Source organism: Perca flavescens, chromosome 11, assembly GCF_004354835.1.
Source record: "Perca flavescens isolate YP-PL-M2 chromosome 11, PFLA_1.0, whole genome shotgun sequence".
NCBI lineage: Eukaryota > Metazoa > Chordata > Actinopteri > Perciformes > Percidae > Perca > Perca flavescens.
In genome coordinates this window covers 19814696-19834617 of record NC_041341.1, presented here as the reverse complement: position 1 = coordinate 19834617, position 19922 = coordinate 19814696, and the positions used below count along the sequence as shown (strand labels likewise).

General features: G+C 39.1%; 1 protein-coding gene across 3 annotated transcripts in view; it reads right to left on the bottom strand.

Moving 5' to 3' along the window:
* The window catches only part of zmp:0000001200 (dedicator of cytokinesis protein 9), an 84666-nt gene that overhangs the window by 4147 nt on the left and 60597 nt on the right, over nucleotides 1–19922 (bottom strand). For 2 of the 3 annotated variants that reach the window (XM_028591975.1, XM_028591977.1), the window contains exons 14-48: nucleotides 19820–19902; nucleotides 18937–19059; nucleotides 18519–18598; nucleotides 18203–18390; nucleotides 17982–18047; nucleotides 17794–17886; nucleotides 17588–17711; nucleotides 17350–17468; nucleotides 16980–17066; nucleotides 16758–16847; nucleotides 15464–15579; nucleotides 14924–14993; nucleotides 14712–14837; nucleotides 14540–14611; nucleotides 13844–13990; nucleotides 13652–13735; nucleotides 13393–13504; nucleotides 11989–12167; nucleotides 11766–11882; nucleotides 11046–11157; nucleotides 10829–10962; nucleotides 7758–7872; nucleotides 7555–7621; nucleotides 7419–7466; nucleotides 5942–6078; nucleotides 5000–5115; nucleotides 4413–4550; nucleotides 4127–4309; nucleotides 3410–3523; nucleotides 3098–3313; nucleotides 2795–2852; nucleotides 2570–2676; nucleotides 1702–1824; nucleotides 1472–1585; nucleotides 62–208 (exon numbers count right to left, since the gene is read on the bottom strand). In XM_028591975.1, the coding sequence (XP_028447776.1) occupies nucleotides 62–208; nucleotides 1472–1585; nucleotides 1702–1824; nucleotides 2570–2676; nucleotides 2795–2852; nucleotides 3098–3313; nucleotides 3410–3523; nucleotides 4127–4309; nucleotides 4413–4550; nucleotides 5000–5115; nucleotides 5942–6078; nucleotides 7419–7466; nucleotides 7555–7621; nucleotides 7758–7872; nucleotides 10829–10962; nucleotides 11046–11157; nucleotides 11766–11882; nucleotides 11989–12167; nucleotides 13393–13504; nucleotides 13652–13735; nucleotides 13844–13990; nucleotides 14540–14611; nucleotides 14712–14837; nucleotides 14924–14993; nucleotides 15464–15579; nucleotides 16758–16847; nucleotides 16980–17066; nucleotides 17350–17468; nucleotides 17588–17711; nucleotides 17794–17886; nucleotides 17982–18047; nucleotides 18203–18390; nucleotides 18519–18598; nucleotides 18937–19059; nucleotides 19820–19902 (4005 nt within the window). Of the gene's footprint in view, nucleotides 1–61; nucleotides 209–1471; nucleotides 1586–1701; nucleotides 1825–2569; nucleotides 2677–2794; nucleotides 2853–3097; nucleotides 3314–3409; nucleotides 3524–4126; nucleotides 4310–4412; nucleotides 4551–4999; nucleotides 5116–5941; nucleotides 6079–7418; nucleotides 7467–7554; nucleotides 7622–7757; nucleotides 7873–10100; nucleotides 10616–10828; nucleotides 10963–11045; nucleotides 11158–11765; nucleotides 11883–11988; nucleotides 12168–13392; nucleotides 13505–13651; nucleotides 13736–13843; nucleotides 13991–14539; nucleotides 14612–14711; nucleotides 14838–14923; nucleotides 14994–15463; nucleotides 15580–16757; nucleotides 16848–16979; nucleotides 17067–17349; nucleotides 17469–17587; nucleotides 17712–17793; nucleotides 17887–17981; nucleotides 18048–18202; nucleotides 18391–18518; nucleotides 18599–18936; nucleotides 19060–19819; nucleotides 19903–19922 lie in introns of those variants that run through there. The other variant, XM_028591978.1, reaches the window with a different exon arrangement.

The window sequence follows — 19922 nt, the reverse complement described above, 5'->3', positions numbered from 1 at the left end:
CATGTTTTATGAATCTTATGAATTAATCCTTATCACAAGTCAAATATCAACAAAGTCTTACCCTGCCAGAGTCTTGGATCATCTTCACATTCTCCTGTCCAAACTTGTCAGAGTACAGCTTCAGAAGCCTCTGAGATATCTCCGATAGTGGGGTGAATTTGGGTTCTTTGTAGATGTACTCCTTACCATCTTCATCTTCAAAGAAGCCCTGAAAACAGATACAATATGGTCAGAATGAATAGCGTCTTTATTTAATAAGATACAGTATGAAGAAGCAAACAGTGCCACATCAAACCATACATGGGCTGTGAGCGGGAGTCATTCCAACAGTTTGTTAAAATGAAATGGTAAAATACTCTTTAAGTCTCAGCTCTGAGCTGGGAGATTTGGCAGACTGCACACATATAAAACCCTCAATCTAATGTCCAAGCACAGAGACAGAAAAAAAGAACTCCACTGCAATACATCAACTAGTATCAGTTCAGTATTGTGAGGACACAGGTGGGGGCAAAGATTTCACACCGTCAGTGGGAGCACTTAGATTAGTCCGTTGTCTTGAATGTAAATGGTCAAACGTCCCATGAACAGATGGTTAAAGCCATGCATTTACCCAGTGAGAGATACATCTTGCTATTAGCCCTTCGATGGTTTCCTACTAAGATTAGGACAACACTAAAGGCTGGGGTAGAGGAGGAGTAAAAAGGCTAAAAGATAAACGATGCACGTGAAATTGCACGGTGTGCATTAGCGAAGGAGCACAACACAGTCGAACACATCACTGCAGTCCAACTGCAATATTGCCTTTCATATTGTTTACCTCAGCCTCTGAGTCAGTAAAGTGGTACTGCTGCAGGGGTGTAGACAGCAGAAAATAAAATCATTGTTATTCCATGAGAACTACCTAAAAACTGCATCAACAATTAGACCATCATGTCGAGAGAGACATGGATCTCTATCAAAGCACACAGGAACTAACCCAAATTATTTCACAAGATATGACAGAAATGAGTGTCAGTACTAAAATCTTAGATCTGTAACACAATAGCAGAAACACTGGAATGAGTGCAGAAATGAAAGCCATGCAAGACATTTCCAAAAACAGGAAGCAGCAGTGGTGATTGTTACTGTAAACTTGAAACAGCAAACTATGACTGAGAAGTGCAATGGATTAAAACAGCACCAACACCACACAACTGCTAAGAAAGGCTAGCAAGGTCTACTGCACAACTTACCGCTGCCTTTAAAGAGGATAAAAAGCAGAAAAGGGTATTAGAGTGGATCATAAAATGCCATGTGATCATGCTCTTAAAAACACAAAAACACCTTCAGCAGCCCCCATGCTCATTGTGAATTACACTCCGCAATCAACTCATTACTTGCTCTTTTGTAAAATAAGGTTTGAATAATTTTAAATACAGTGTGTGCAGAAATCAGATTAACAATACGTTAGTTTGAAAAAACTAAAACTCACCTGGCCAAAGAAGGCCACTCTGAAGTAGGTGCCCAGCAGTCTCTTGCCTGAGTGCATGACCTCTGTCACTTTGCTGTATGCACGATGCAGGGTGTCATATAGGTGGGCCAGTTTCTGTGCAAAGTAATACAAATCTGATTAAAAATGTGATTATAATTTGTAGATACTAATGTCCCAACCTGGGCTAAATTAGTGGGGATTGTTGTGGGGAGATAAAAAGTTAAATGCACCTCAAAGTCCCTGCGCTTCTCATAAATGGGGATAATGAGCTTGTAGATGTCAGAGATGAGCTCGTAACGCTCAGCTTTCCACAGTCCATCTGCACACTCCTCCAAAAGCTCCATTAGGACGTCCTAAGGGAACAAGAGAGGGGGGGAAATAGATAAGTGTTTGATAAGGCAACGTCTCTTCTATCATGACCAAATGTGATGACTATAAGGAAATGAAGAAAAACACACATCTACATGCATTGTAGTGAGGTGCCAAGTCGCAGGTAGACATCCGCACAAATTGCATCATTGAGATAATCTTTATTTTGAAGACAGCAATATGTGCTGAAACATTGATTCACATAATAAGGAATAAAAACATACAAGTCTCGTACAAGACTCTTAAAATCATACAACATGTCCCTCCCAAAAAGGTTTATTATTACAAGAAATATACAGTAATGATGTGCCATTTTCAAAATAGCAAAATGTGTTTCATGCTAATGTGATTTGTCTATTGTTTAAAATCTTGGAAGTAAGCTGTTAAATCTGTAATGAAATACTGAAGAGAAATGATGATTCATTATTTAAAAACAGAATTATTGGAGCGCTTAAGATAGGAGCTTAAATGTTTTTGTCTTCCTGCAACAGATAAACATAATTATATGTCTTAATACATTAACAATAACATTACATTCACTTCGCAGATGTTTTTTTGTCCAAAGCAACTCACAAAAATGCATTCAACCCCAATAGTCCTAACTAAAATACAAAATTCTGAAAATCTAAATGTAATCAAATAAAGTCATGGTGTGGTCAGAACACAGACTGTATCTGAATATATGTTAATTTTTCAAATCTTAGCACTGTCATTAGCACAGTCACATACTTCATTGAAATGAACGTCCTGCATGCCAACGTCCTCCATCATTGCTGCTTCTTCATCAATGTTTGGAGTCACGACACGAAACGCTGAGCAACCCTGCTTGAACATGCCTGCACACAGTATGAGATCAGACAATATTTTAACAATAAGCCACATTACATAATTACACAGAATATACATAATTGAGCTGCTGTGTGGCATGCCAGTAAAAATAGATTATTCAAGCACCTTTTCTCCGCAGATATTCTGCCACAAGCGCTGCAACATGCACATAGCACATGGCCGCCTGTGAACAACAACAACAACTCAGGTCAGATAAGAAAAGTGATTTTGATAGTTTTAATTATGTTGGGATAGGACAGCATTACCCACAAAACATTAGCCCACAATACACTGAACAAATATGACATAAATCCAGTCAGTACTTGATATTTGATACTGTACAGACACATCACCTGACACAATTTTTAATCGGACACCATCATACCAAAGTCCAACCCATTCAGCCACATAGAGTCTCTTATCACAGACCTCTGACAGGTCTCCGTTCTTCACATGGATCCTGGCCATGCTGTCCAGCCAGGTCTTGCGTAGTTCTGGTGTGCTGGCGTAAGACTTGGCGAGGCTGTACTGCAGGTCCACCAGCATCTCCGGATCTCTCTCGTGCTCCTTCATCTGAGCAGTGGCCATCAAAACTGTTCGGATGCGTTTGGTCAGGTCCTTCACATCTGATGGGAACGCTGTGTTCTGTTGAGGATGCAGAAATGAGAACAGTCAGTCATGTTACTGACAGTTTAAGGATGTATTTTAACGGTTTTAACTGCACAAAAATGAATTCCTGACCTTAATAGTTTTGTCACTGTTGGCGCAGTTATTGATTATTGACAGGGACTGCTGAAAGCGGGTACTTCCGATACCAATCACATCAGCTATCAACTGACTGACAGCAATTACCACCTAAAGAAAGAGAAAGATACATATTATTATTATTATTATTAATACTAATTATTATTATTATTAAATATTGTTTAACCCTTGCATTTTGTTGCGATTGGTTCATTTCATCATTGTTTGAGGTCCCACAGACCTCAAAACTGTATGTAAATAAGATGAATAAATAATAATCTAATCTTAAAACCTAAAATGTATTGAAATGGTAACAGTTCCCGTTGCCACAAAATAGGCTTAAATAATAACCAATAATTAACCAAATAATTAATTTCAACACTTATTTGGGATTTGGACTGTTTAGTAAAATTAAAAAATTAATTGCATTCGATCATGTTTTACAGCTGAGACCCCAAACAGAAGTAAGCAGTGATGTGTCATTTTCAGTGGTAGGCTTTTGCAACATGGCATCACTTCAACATTCAGTTTATAAGCAATTCTCACAAAATTAAGAAGTAAGTATGAAGCTAATAAAATAATGTTAAGTATGTTTTTGAGTTGTTAAACAAGGCCAAGTTGTCTGTAGTACATTTACCGGTAGGTTTAAATGATGGGAACATGAAAGCTTTATTCTTTTTATACCAGTTAGATCCACAGAAGGACTATCCCTACCTGTAAGTGAGTCCGAACAAAAGACTTGCGACCTGTGTAATCAAAGTTGCTCTTCATGAGGAAGTAGAGCAGATGGGCGGCATCGCTGCGAATGGAGTTCAGCTTGGAGTTACAACACTTCAAGATCTCATAGCAGAAAGCAGCGCACATGTCAGCACGTCCTTCAAAAAATGTGCAGGGAAACTAGAGGGTGAAGAAGACAGACAGGTTATCAGTGAACGCCTTAGACCATAACAAACAACAACAACAGAGCATTGTTAGGCAGGGAAACCGACATTCTTCACACCTTGTAGATGAAGGTGCGCAGTGAAGTGAAGACCTGCTTGAGGGCTGTCTCTGACTGATTGATCCGCAGGAAACAGAGGTGGACTTCAAACACCTTCTTCATTAGTGGACTGTGGCCGTGGTCAGAGCACAGCTGGGTCTGTGGAGAAAGAGAGTATCATCTTAGCAACGGAAATAATCTGATTTAAAAAACAGAAAATTCACATTCACATTTTTATGAAGCATTAATTGGGCCTGACATAATCATTAGGTAACCTAAATACTGCATATAAAGAAAAATGGTTCCAGTACAAAGTTACAAAGTACAGTAAATGTGTAACAAGTAATATGTATCGTCACCTTCCTAAAATAATGGCCTAAGTCATTTTTCAGGTTTTTCAGAAAACACAAAAAACTAAAAGGCCTAAGTCACATGCTTGACATAGGCCATTATACTATGAGTGTAGAATCACATGACCTGTTCAACTGAGGATGTAGGCAATTTTACCAGAGGTGGCCAGCACCATGAGGAGATGATTTAGGCAAAAAAAATCATTTTTGTAAAAACATTACTTAGGCCATTATTTTAGGAAGGTGATGGTAGGTTACCTTGAATCCCATGATGAAGATACTTAGCGTGTCCAGGACGGTCATGCACACTTCCGTAGCGATGTTAGCCTCCAGCAGTGACTGATTTAACACGTCTGCATCCGAGTGACTGTAGGCTAAAGAAGACACAACAGAAAGCTGTAACTGTTTCACCCACATATCACATCATATCTCTTGAAATATGAGACCCTAGCGTTAAAGGCAAAGCTGGAAAATGCCATTATGATGAAAAGATTAAGTTTCATTGCAAACTGAAACAATCTTACTACTTACTTTTATTAAATGAATGGTGACAAGTTGGCGAGGCACACATTTTGTTTACAAACTGTAGCAATGATGTTGTTAGAGCGCTTGAGTTTCTTTTTTATATTTACTGTATGAATGAATTTCCAGCTGCATTTTTCTGAAATTTTGTAATGAAATCCTTGATGTTTTACATGGATGTCTTTTTTTTTTCCTCAGAGAATAAAATCAAAAATTAAGTTCAGAGCAGAGAAGCTGGCTAGAGAGGGATGAGAAGATTCTGAAAGCTAATGTTCAGTTAAAATAAGCATGCTCTCTGCAAACTGCCTGCTAACCTGATACATTCTTACCATGGTCTACGGATATTCCAAGAATACTTGAAATCTTTCTTAAACTGAAAACACAAAGACACTGTGTTAAATGATGCCATTTAACAGCCTGAGCACATCGCTTAAGCCCTTAAGATGAAGTCAATATCATGCTACACACATCTACCTTAGCCCCAATGTAATTTAATTTACTGATGATGCACCCTTGTCTCTTGAGGCATTTTACCGCTCGACAGCAGGCTGGGTTTAAACACAGGATGAGGGTAATGTTGATGATGTTGAAAAGCATGAGTAGACTACACAGAGTGAGGCGGAGGAGGGCGGATGTCCTCTGGTAGAGGATGTTTGATGAAAAGTATGGAGCACTTACTGTGGTTAAAAGTGTATGAGTTATCCAGGCTGCTGAGCTGATGTAAGCGGGCATGCATCATTCCCGCCCTGTTACGGGACACAGGCAGAGTCTGAGACTTCCGCTCATGTGCTACAGGTCCTGCCCCATCCTGGTTCCTGATGAGGAAACAGGACAATGTTAGACAAATGGCAGGTTAGTGAAGCAGGTTAGGGTGAATAATTTGCTATTTTGCACATTTGATTGGTGTAAATATCACTCAAATGTCCTGATAGCAAAAGCAGATTTGCATGTATTCCAACATTGGGTTATACTATTTTGTTAAACAGTTAGCTTATTTGATTTTTAATGTATCATAATAAAACAAATCCATTATTTTAACATTTTGGGTGACTTTTACACATGCATGTACCCACTGTGGCATGTATGCCGTAAAGTTGTGCTCATTGTTTAGCATGCAGTTGAATTAAATGATTATCAAAGCAGCAGAAGCAGCATTAAAGCAATAAGTTACAGCAAACGCCATGCATATAATAATGAGAGAGACAAATGCTATACATGAATTTAGAGTTGTGTCACAGCAGTGCAACTTTTACAGTGTGAGAAGATATCATGCATTAAGTTTGAGAGTCCGTTCCACCTTTAGTCTTACCCAAGCAGGAGAGGGCAGGAGCCAGGTTTTATTTCATTTTGTTAAACTTGCCAGCATTTAGGTGAATAGAGATAGAAACAGTGGTGGGAGGTTAGAGAGAGTGAACACCCAAAGCCCTCTGGGAGTCATGGCCAGAGCTCCCAAATAGTGTATAGTACGTGCGTTTGGATACATTATTGTGCTCAACATACAGTCACACCTTTTAACAGTCACACATAATTAGCTAATTATGTTAAACTAGATAATCTAAAATGAAAACAATAAGTAGCCACATCATTATCATATATGCTATTAAGTTTAATGGGAAATAATGTACTCCAGGAAATGTATTTTGTTTTCTCATGTGTCTATCTACTAGGACAGTGGCTCCCAACAAAGGGTACCTCAGGGGCTAAGTATGCAGCTGCTAGAGAGTATGTACAAAGATTGTGGAGTAGCTCACAATATTTGAAAATTACAATTTGATTTAAAGAAATATATCAAAACTTAGTCACCATTAAGAAACCACGTTGTAACTGAGACTAGTGAAAACTAGTTAAGGAGCAGAGAAGCTAGGTTGTGTTAGCTAAAGAAATTGATACACAGTCATAATATTTAGCTAAAACTAATAGATAAATGGTTAAAAAGCTAAAAGCAATAGCTCATAAAATAATGTAAGTTAGTAACTGGATAAATGGTTGAAACATCCAGCGGCTACTCCAAGTGGCAGCGGTATGAATGCAAACTTGACCAAACCGATCTAAACACGGGAACCACTGTACTAAAAGCCTGACAATCATAACTAAAACTAAAAAGCCTTAAAAGAATGACATTCATGTAACACTTTCAAACAGCAGACAACATTACCTTGCGATGTACCTCTTTCCCATATATCTGAACTGATGTAGGCACACTCTGAGAGGAAAAGTGGAAAATCAGTCTCAAATCTCAAGCTTTACTTATAATATCAGGGTTGTCATGAAAGCAATGTAAGGTATCTTACTCGACTAGAGTGAAGAAGTCCATTAACTCAGCAGACGAAGCCTTGTTCCAGTATGTGAACAGAGCATCTGGAAAAAGACAGAGATTGACAGTGGAGAGTCAACGGTTTTGTTTTTGGATTGTTGCCATGTAAGTGAGCTCAGTGTTTAAGCAGCAACACAGAAAGATGGTGAGTGCAGATATTCAGATGGAGTAAGATGTTACCCTCAGACATGCTTTTGAGCACGTGTAAGAAGCACATGAGGAGGCTCTTGATCTCTGCCTGGTCCAGTTTATCACATCGCAGCAGAGTACTGCCCATTGTCGAAGCAGCCTGGTTCTGAGGGACAAAGAATCTGGTCAGGCAGAAGACAGACAAATATTTTATCCTGTCAGGGCTCTTTTGCTCTGTCAAACTCCCTTTGCTGCCTCAAGATAAACCACAAGTACTGTCTGCAGAAACTATTGTTGGTTTATTTTTTGTAATTCCAAAAGACAAAGAGCATAACCATAGCAATTTTAAAATACAAAGATTTTTTTGTAAAGTTTACATCTGGTTTTGTGGCCATAGTTCGAAGTCTAGACAACTGAGTCTTTAACGTATTTCTATATTGCATAATATATACAGTACAGGCCAAAAGTTTGGACACACCTTCTCATTCAATGTGTTTCTTTATTTTCATGACTATTTACATTGTAGATTCTCACTGAAGGCATCAAAACTATGAATGAACACATATGGAATTATGTACTTAACAAAAAAGTGTGAAAACATGTCTTATATTTTAGATTCTTCAAAGTAGCCACCCTTTGCTTTTCTTGATAACTCTGCAAACCCTTGGTCTTCTCTCAATGAGCTTCATGAGGTAGTCACCTGAAATGGTTTTCACTTCACAGGTGTGCTTTGTCAGGGTTAATTAGTGGAATTTTTTCCCTTATTAATAAAAAAGCAAAGGGTGGCTACTTTAAAGAATCTAAAATATAAGCCATGTTTTCAGTTATTTTTGTTAAGTACATAATTCCATATGTTTTCATTCATAGTTTTGATGCCTTCAGTGAGAATCTACAATGTAAATATTCATGAAAATAAAAAGGAAACGCATTGAATAAGAAAGTGTGTCCAAACTTTTGGCCTGTACTGTATGTATATATATATATATATATATATATATATATATATATATATATATATATATATATATATATATATATATATATATATATATATATATATATATATATATATATATATATATATATATATATATACAGGGACTTTTAGAGAGGTTATGACATTCAGTTTTAATCTGGGATTACAGTGGTCAAGCTACACTAGTGGAGTCATTCACTCAGATGTTGCAGGGCTCTATGCATTGTGGAAAACTGCCAGTGAAAAACACACATAATTTCTCCCTGCTGAGGCAGAGAGCAGGGAGAAAACAGACCCAAAGCAGTGGAGCAACAGCTCTACCACAGTGAGGGGTTGGCAATGTACCAAGCAGCACGTTCCTTTGCCAGCAGTTAGTCTAGACCATGGAACTGGCTGGGCATGACTCAATGGAAAGCATGAGGCTATGGGCTTCATTTCAAGGCTAAAGTTAGTTTTCCTAAAAGGGTGTACTTTGAAGCTGTGGTGCAGTTATTTTCATGCACTTTTTAAGATTTTGAGCAGTAATTGCAAATTACCTATGAGGGTCCTCATTTTCCCCTTCAAACCACAAATAAATAAAAACAGTTTCAACTAGGGGTGCATAATATATCGACTCAATATCGTTATTGCAATATCACTTTGCGCAATATTATATCAAAAGTGTCGCAATAAGTATTTATTTTGTGGAGCGCTGTGTCCCGTCCGTTGGGTGTGTGGCTTAACTGTGTTCGATTTAGAGCCCGCTTGAAACACTATAATGATCATCATTTCATTGGCCAGTTACCGTGCCACTAACGGGTCCACTACGTGACAAACCCTATGTAGCGTACCACACATGTGCATATTTCGACAGAGTGACAGTGTAAGTGAAGAAATAGATAGAGACAACAAAACGTAACGAATCGGAGAAGCAAAAGAAAAGTTGTGTCCTGTTCTTTTTATTTATTTATTTTATACTGTACAACCTGTAAAACATGTCCTGTTCTAGACATTATTTATTCATGTTGTACCAGTCCAATATGACAGTCAGTTGAAATAAACCTTGTGTTGTAAGAAAACTTGTTTAATTTGTTATGAATCTATTTTGATGCGTTTTCCCATAGTTTTTAATTTTTTAATTTTTTTTTTTATTATTTGGGGGCATTTTTAAGCTTTTATTGACAGGCCAGCTGAATACATGAAAGGGGAGAGAGAGGGGGAATGACATGCAAAGGGCCTCAGGTCGGAGTCAAACCCAGGCCCGCTGCGTCGAGGAGTAAACCTCTACATATGGGCGCCCGCTCTACCAACTGAGTGATCATCCCCATAACTTTTGTAATTTTACATATTGTTTAAAAATATTGAAATTAATATTGATATCGCAATATTCATAATCAATATCACAATATCACATTTTGTCAATATCGTGCAACCCTAGTTTCAACACAAGATGAAACACACAACAACACAGACTGTGAAAATCGTTTGTGTTTAATGGAGTCCTCAGATTTAGCTTGGGGCTGTCTATCAGTGAAAGCAAAAATGACACAGCACACGTGATAGGAATTCAAAAGTAACATATCCCTTGAGTCCATGCTTATCAAGATCTGGAAAAAGATCAGAGGCAAAACCCTGAGAGGCCCTGTGGCACAGCAGCTCTGCTTCATAGCACCACAGAATTTTCTGGCAAAGAAAGGGCTTAGAGTTTAGGACACTAGGACACTCTCACACACACTCTGACATTCCCAGTTGGGACACTCCTACGAGGGAGGATGACTGTGTGAAGTACTTGAAGTGAAATGATGGGCTGAGGGGCGCTCTCTGTCACACAGGGGACAGAAAGCAGGGAGAAGTCCATGGTGACACGCTTGGAGCGCACCGAGAGCATGGACTCCTCAGTCTCCGTAAAGAAGCGCAGGACATTGACAGAATGTCTCCGTACAAACTTCTCCGTCTGCCATGGCCAGCCGTACAGGTAAGGTGGGGGAGTTAATGGTACAAGTTAACAAGGGGTGACTTTCTGAGGTAGTTTTGTCACAACAAGGGGACGTCTGATATGCCTAAGGCACACTGAAATGCATGTCACAGGAAGCCTACATTTGTTTTCTAATAAATGTTGTATGAAATGACTTGACAGACAGATCTTGCAGCACTTTCTGAAATGTACCTTGTCGAGAGAGTTGGCCTTGTCATTGATCTTCTCAGGCAGGCTGTTGCCAGAGTCAGTGCTGATGAGTGAGCCGCGAGATTCTGCGTGGCGCACAGAGTTAATGTTGGGGGTTGACGATGCGTGAGGTGAAGCTGTCAAAAAAGGGAGCCGTTTTATATTAATATAAAACCAAAATGTTATATTTTAATTTTATATAATGTATCTGTCCACTCACAGGTGCCAGAGATGACTCCAAAAACATCTTTGTGCAAGCTGGTGTCCAGAAAGGTGCTGGATCTGGGAGGTGTTATCAAAGTGTTGGTAAGAAGTGAATCTTCTCTTCCATTCTGAGGAAAAACAGTGCAACAGTTTAATGGGCACAAACCCACATACTATACAGGGCTGTATGTCGTTTTGAAAAGTTACTATATGTGTGTGAGGTGCAAGCATGAGGGCTCCCAGATCCTAAACAATGTCAGGTGTAATGTTTTAAAGAGTTCAGCAATTCAGTATGGAATGGTAACAGAGAAGAAATTCATTCTTGTAATAAAGAATCCAAACCACAGTTTAAGTCCTGGCTGTTAGAAAATGAATAAAATGAGATATGATGTACAGTAGCTGTAAAAACGTTTAAAAAAAGACCGCTATATATACTGTATATGTCCTTGTTTTGCCTACTTAAGTGGACAGCCTGGTACCACTTCAAGAGACTTGAGTGTTTAATACGGTTTATTATTTGTTTCTTGAAAATAACTGAATATACTATATTACACTAAATGCATATGTCTACGGCCTTCTCTTTGTGTATTTTATAAGTTTTTTAAATGTGTGTATGGTATAGATGCCGGGAGGTAGGGCTGTGTTATGTTGTGATGTTTTTCATAATTTATAATGTGAATGAATACTATGTATGGTTAAAGTATTAAAAAAAAAAGCCACTAGGTGGCTCCCTTACATTGTTGGAGTGGTTGATGGTGAATGGGGATACTTCCTTCACATTCAGTCTGTTGACATTCTCTTGGAGCAGACCAAACAAGGGAAAGTACAGGGTGGCCAACCTGGCCTGCTGGCTCTAAAAAACAAATAAATCATCTCAACAGAATGTCTTAAAATCACAAATGTCAGATAGTGAAGTAAAGTGGAAATACAAGAGACTGAGGTAAGAAGGCACTGCTTACTTTGGAGCTGTAGCGGTCATCAAATGTGTGCTTTATCATCAGATTCTTTAGCACATGGATGGCTATCTGACGAATTTCCCTGAACTCCTGCAGACCTACACTGACCTCCCTGAGCAGCAGCCCGACCAGGAAGTGGTTCTTGCAGAAGTCATCTGTCAGCGAGTAATCCATCTGGAGGTCTGAGGGGAGGAAGAAGATGATGAAGAGATTAGGATTTGTTGATAGAAAAGAGAGTGAAGGATGTGAAAGGAAATGAAGTCACAAAGCATGAAAGTACATTTCTAATTTAATCTCAATCTGACACAATTAAATTAATAACAAGAAAACAGGAAACCTTGGACAGAATGCTGATTGTTGACACCAGTAAAACCTGGTGAACAATGCAAATATCTCCCTTTCTGACAAATGATTTATTGGTGACTTTCATCTAACAATCAATGTGAAGCAAAAACTGTTTTAAGGAAAAGCTTGGATTTTGTGTTTGACAGATTCAGGCTTTTTTGACAGAGCTGCTACTCCACAACAGTGATCGTTTTAGAAAAAGACAAATCGGATTAAAGCTTATGATTTAACAGCGGCAGATGGTTTCCAACATTATCTAAAACAAGTTAAGCAACCCCAAATCACACAAAAGATTCCCCCAAAATGACAGAACACATTGTTTTGTCTACTTCAGTCTTTTAAAACTTGCATTTCAAGTATGCAAGCATTACAAATATCTGATTCTTTAGGAATGACAGTAAATAAAGTGTCTTTTGGAATCAGTCTCATCACTAGTCATAAACTCCAAACCACTTCAAGCCAGACAAAAACTACCTGCAGACATAATCACCCACATCTGTGCAAAGAGCCAATCTCAGCTTCTATACACACATACAACCACAAATTATAAACAGTATAATCTTTCTGTACAAGGTCTTGAAAGGGATAGATAAATCAAGCCACATCAACCAGGACACAGCAAAACTGGAGGATTACTGATTGAGTTCAGATTTTTGAGCGAATCATTTGACCCATTCTGATCATGGTTGAATGATTAGATCAAAGTCTGCTCTTTTTGGAAATGACATGCAAGCAGCACCCCTTTGCACCTACCTATATCGCATGACTCCATCACATCATTTGGAGATAATAAAGCTATTTGTAGAACACAAAAAAACAAAGTATGTTCTGTAGAATCAAAGACTGCTACAACAACAGAAAACCTGTTTAATTGGTAAGTCATTACCCTTTCATAATGATTATATATGTATGAGTTGTACAATAAGTAGAACTATTTTATTTGTGTTGGCCTTTGCCAGTGAAGCCGTTTGGTTTGATATTCTACTTAAACATAGGCAACATAAGCACACTGGCATTTAAGCAAGCTACCATCAGGCTTGGTACATTTGATGATCTCCTCACCTTGAAACCTCAGTATCCTTCCTTTTCCAAATGGCATGGGCAGGTTTAAGGGGACATAGTGCTCGTGGCTGCACACAACACGCAGGAACTCAAACCTGAACTCGAACAGCGTCTGCATTTAGAAACGACAGAAACCAGTGAGGCAGCTTTAGTACAACACTCAAACACAACCTCCATCAAGGCGCAGACAAGAAATGTTTACAGACAAGCTGTTGTACAATTTGCTTATATAAATGTTGTTACTGTTTGTATTGTGTACCTTTGGGTCTCCAGGCATAAAACAGTTGATATAGTTGTTGATCTGCTTGAACATAAAGCCTCTGTCCATCAGGTTGAAACAGCGCTATAAAAGGATGGGAAAAAGCAAATAACAAATGAATAAGTATAAGTACACTTTAAACACACGGTCTTCTCGAAACCATTGCCAGATACAGCAACCTGGGCTCCTGACCTTGATGAAGACTGCAAGACTGTGGTTGGCGTTCCTGGCGGCATCCAGGTTGTCTTTGTATTTCTGAGTGATGTGAGGCATCATCATGTTGACCAGAGTCTCCACAGTGTGATGGAAGGATGCGGAGAAGCGCTGATTCCTGGACAGCTGTAGGACACAGCACGGATGTTCGTACAGATGTTATTGTACAGCATAATACACCCCAGTTTAAAAGATAAGTATGGTGATATCCTATTTTTCTTATTCCTCTGTACCAAAGAGTTGCATTGTTGTCAATTACACATCAATGAGCCACACCGTTGCACATCTTCCTTCATTACATATTGTTGGTTTTGGTCTTTTCGCAGGATTTGCTGACAGTAACAAAAATATAGAATATCCCCACCCTTCTGAAACTATAACCTCACAGTTGCCAGACTGGGGTGACCTACTCTTGTGAAGCTTACTTGCTTCCACTGTGGCCTCCACATTATGCTAGTAGAAGTTAAACACAGGGATGTGGTTCCTTATGCGATATGAACAAATGCAGCCAATTAAAGTGCACAGCCGTGTGGGACAGACTGTGGATACATAATACTTTGACTGTGGTACTGCGGCTGTCCACAAGACTTGGCATGTTTTAAACCACAGTGACGAATCTAAGCTGTTGTACAGCAGACACCACTGAGTCAAACACACATGTTGTGGCAGACTTACCTTCACTTTACAGCTCTCAATCAAGTACTGAGCCATGGACTTGACTAAGGCTTCAAAGAAATACCAGGAATACTGTAAGGCGGACAAACATCAATCAGAGAACAACAAAGAAATTCATGTCAGTTATAATCATACACTGTATAATCCTTTAAAAGAAGTACAAATATGTTACCTTGAGGAGTTTGTTACACGTGAGAAAGTCAGTGGAAGGCTTCAAGATAGCGGTCATGGCTTTAGCCAACTCCTCGTGCACTGATCGGTTGGTTGAGGATGTTTGTGGCTCAGTCTTGAATACAAACTGTATCAGACACATGCAGAGAGAACTATGAGTACAAACACTAAAATATAGATAGTGAGTTGTGGTATGCGTCAGGTGAATTTTACCTTCACATATGATCTCAGGTAGTGCTCCAATCCCTCCTCGTGGCACTGGGCAACAATGTGAATCATGACTCTAAAAGGAAACAATACAAAAGGAAAGCATGTGTGAGGAAAGGAGCTGAGACAGCAGGAGGCCTTATTTTGGCTTTACTCAGAATTAGTTTTTATTTCATTTCAAATTATTACCAAAAAGTTCATGCACATCAGAAAGTCTTATTGACAGGCATCTCGGATCAAAAAGCAAAAAAACTCCTGCACTCTATCAGTCACTTGTACTCAATTAATGACCATCAGGCAAAATATGTAAATCATCATTTTGGTGTTTTCACAGTCAAGCATTTAAAAAAAAGTTTTCATTTACGAAACCCTTACTGGAAATCTGCCCATTTCAAATCAAAAGGAGCTTTTTACAGTTCTCTTCCATACATCAATGTTGAAATTCTGGTATTTTTAATTCTATTTCAATTTGTTTATCATAATTAACATGAAATTACTTGAACTTTAAGCTGTTGTTTAGTCAAGGATCGTCTCAGGAAAACTTGCCTGGTGACGTTGACTGCTACGTCCTCTTGGGTGGCACTGGTTAGCACCCTGAACAGCTGATTCAGGGTTGTGGGCAGGAACTTTATCATCACATGGCTCTCCATGGCATGCAGACTCTGAGGATAACACATAACAGAGATATGTTCATGTAGATTTTGACAGCATTGCTCTTAATGTATAATAAGGAGAAGAAATGTGGAAAACAGTGACATTATCTTCTCTCACCGCTCAAACAAAGAGCACAGAAGGCGAATAAATAATAAGAACAACAACAACAACAACAACAGAAGGACATGACTGAAAAACACTTTGGTTATCACACACAGCTTATGCTTCAGTTGCCTGGAACATGGCAGAGTGTAGGTACTGGTGCATCATTGCTGTGTACAGGAAACTAGCTCAAACCCTGCAAGTCATTTGGCGAGCTGCCAGTCAACATGGCTGACCTGCTGTTTGACCCTCTGGCTATTGTTCGTGTTAACTGCTGTGTTTACATTAGAACCCAAGAGATGCATTGGACCATGTGTTGTTCTACATGTCAATGTCTGCCAGGGGAACAGTGAAATGAGATTCCCATGAACTGGAATAAGAGAGTGTGTGATGGAAAATGTGATAACTGAGCTACCAGTACCACAGAAAAAAGTGGGAAAAGAATCAAGTCAGCTAGGGATAGACATTTGACAGATTTACTGTTGTCGGCCTAATCTTTGCAGGTAAGATTCAGTTAAATTCTATTTAAACTGCAATAGAAAAAGCGCAGCACAAATTGTCCAGAAGAATGCGCTGTTGACGAGCTACGGCACAGAGTAGAACATTAATCCCCATGTGATTCAGCTCCAACCCAGTGTGTCTGCGGTTTTACGGTGAGGATGAGCTACGGTTAGTAGAGAAGTTAAAGTGTGAAAACATGTTGGACCTTTTCCTTTAGGTATCCAAGAAAAGTATCAAATGTCATTCTGTTCTGACTTAATTCCCAATCCTCAGCATGTGCACTCAGTTACGCAGTATATGCCAACACTGGAATGTACATGTACTGCATGTGGATTATTGTGGTTTAAATCTGACTGCGTGTAGCATTACGTCTCTTTTAAAGTTCTCTTAAGCATGTAAACACATTGCTAGCCAATACATTTACCATCATTCAAGACAGCAACAACGCCTTTAATAAAGACATAAGGGCTACACATGTAGTTGTTAAAAAGTTACACCTTAACAAATTATTTGAACTGTTAATTGGCATGTATTTAAGTCAGTATTTGTATTGAATCCCCAGTTTGTAAACTCATTGTTTTACCTTCAGGTATTTGACCAGTTCTCCTCCTGACACCTGGGTTGCAGGCGCAGTGCTCTGACAGTGATGAAAGAAATTGTGCAAATGTTGATCCTATGAGGGACACAAAGAATGTCAGATTACAGAAGTTTATTCTACAGCAAAAATCCAGATTTGACAAAAATAGAGGGTTGCAGATGAATCAGCAGTATTATAACACTCAGTTTGTTAAAAACAAAAACTAACCTGAGTGTAGACAGTGGACACAAGGTGAGTGGAAACCTTAAATAAAGGCTTGCCTCCATCCACCCATTTGACTTCTGGGCCTGAATGCTGTGATTCAAAGAACAAATAGCAATCCTTTGCTCAATAATTCAGTAATTATTCTGCATTAACTTCATGCTATTATCTCCACAGACATGCCATTTTGTTGCAGACTTTCACATCCCACCGATAGTCACATTTTTTATATTGTGGTTTGTAGCTTTTGGCTTGGCATCTCGAAAACATCTAACTTAATAGTCTGCACATAAATCAGATTTGAACTAAAGGAAGAATGAAAAAGAAAGGGCTGCACTTGAACCCTGAGTAGTAACAACCCTAAGATGCACTCTACCTTGCTGGCACCCTCCTGACAGCTAAGGTATCCAGCAGGCAGGTTTGCAGCCACAGGGACTTGACTCTCATTCATGGTCACCCGGCCATCTTTCAGCAGGGGGAGCCAGGCATATCCCACTGAGAGCAGAGACCGAGGCAAAGATAGTCAGCTAAGAGCCTGATGCTTAAAGCCAGAAACAATATAAATTATACAAAATACAGATATTTTAGATGATATGACTGTGAATCAGTGTTACCTTGAGTCTCAACCAGGTCTCTCTTTTTGGTGCTGGCCTTGCTGTTGCTGTCACAGCTGACATGGTGGAAGGTGAAGAGCAGATGATGTTTCTCATGGAGCTGGGTTGGCAGCTCAATCTTAAACTAAGGAATTAGACAACAAATAAACATTCAGTCATTGATTGTATTGATTTACCTTTCTGACATTTGTTGCAGTGTGTCTTACCTCATCGTAGAATTCGGGGGTTTGCTGGTGATGTAATACTGCAGCAAAGGCATTTTTGGTAAGCAAGGGTCCTCCAGGTCTGCCATAGATGCACTGTGGAATTATAACAATAGTTAGTTGGCTCTTGCGATGGAAGGGGGCTGTCCTTTGGGGATTTAGAAGCCCTTCCAGGATAGATTTGAGTTTACCTTCAGTGAAACAGCCTCTTCCTCATCTGAGTCCTTGAACTCAATGCAGACAGCTATGTTTCTAGCCTGAGGACACAAACAACCAGCACAATTGACCAAGTTAGCCACACTGTGAGAGAAATTTGCTGAAGCTTCAGACCACAATGACTTTAGTTAGAAAATTTCAATAAACCTTCAAAGTAACACTACACAATAAAAGATTGCGAATAAAAAAAAAATACCTTTGCGAATGACTTTTGGCTGTCGTACTTCAAGTGCTTTGGATAGACATAGAGGTGATTGTTGTAGATGGTGAAAGGCTGAGAACATTTGGCTATGTACGGCACAAACTCCTCCACTTCAAAGAAGATGTTGGTCTTGTCGCTGACATCAAACTGCTTCACGGGAATGTAGGATGAGGTAACACAATCTATATACAGATGTAAAAGCGAGGGGAGACCAAATAATCAGCCTGCAGACAACGTGACCGATGTGCTCCGAGCAGGAACAGCTTTAATCTCTCATGTTGGCTGCACAGAGTGAATTTAGAGGCCTTACTTGTTAAGTCGGGGGCTACATTGTCTATGGTAACATCAAGGTTTCCTAGGATCACAGGCAGCTTGGCCATCTTCTCTGGCCTGAGGAAATGAAAATAAACTCCTGTTAAGCCTTTGCTATAATCTACAAATGGTGCACACACACACACACACACACACACACACACACACACACACACACACACACACACACACACACACACACACACACACACACACACACACACACACACACACACACACACACACACACACACAGTATTCACAGATGTGAGCAAACATCTTATTTTCAAATCTGAGCAGCATTTTCCAAAGTAAAACCTATAGGAACATATTTTCCATATTTGCCTTTCCAGAACATCTGCAAGACTACTCAGACAACTTATAATACACAGGACTCATAGAAGCGCGTTACTAACTTTCTGAAATCGGCCAGCAGTTTCAGCATATCCTCGTTGGATAGCTTGTTGCTGTCCTGTCTGAAAAGGGCTGAGAAACGAGCACTTTTGTCGAGTGTCCCTGAAGCATCTTTGAACAAAGGCCTGCAAGAAGTAAAAGAATAGTTAGGAACATTTCACCTACCTAAATGTTTAAATGAGCAAGAGCACTATGACGATAATGTAAAGATTTACAGTCTAGAGCTGCAACAGACAATTATTCACATAACTGATTAATCTGTTTATCTGGTTTTTTTTTCTCAATTATCCGATTAATTGTTTTGTTTGTCATTAATCCCACAAACTACTAAAAAAACATCCATCAGAATTCCCCACAGCCCAAGGAGACAAAAAAGATTTTTAAGTTCCATTGATATAAAATAGAAAAAGCAGCAAATCTTCACATTTAAGTAGCTAGAACCACCGACATTTTTGCTTGATAAACACAGATTAATTGAGTAGCAAAATGGTTAACAATTAAGATAATGTTATTTAAAGGATTATAAAAGGAAAGTTGAATAAGTTTAAATTCCTAACTGAAGAAAATATTATTTTCCTGTTGGTTCCTTTTGTGCTTGTAGGCACAAAATGATGGATGTGGACTAGTGAACTGCAATGCAGGAACATAGAAAAATGTAAAAGCAGTTCATAATATAATGAGAATTATTATTTTTAAAGAAAAAAAAAAAAAAACTAAAGTTGTGTCCTTCCTGAAAGACTGTACCACACACTGCAGTTTGTGTCTGTATGGGCTGTGGTGCTGGACTGGTGTAAAGTACACAGAACTTCTTGCTGAAGGATAAAACCTGATCATGTACAGACAGAACTACAGTTAAAATCGTAATGATTAAACGACATAAAGTACCTTGCTGCCCAGGCAAAAGGCATCCTGTACTGTCCTAACCGGCAACATGCCAGCTTGGCATTTTTCAGGACCTTTTGTGCCACCTAGTGGAAAACAGAAACAC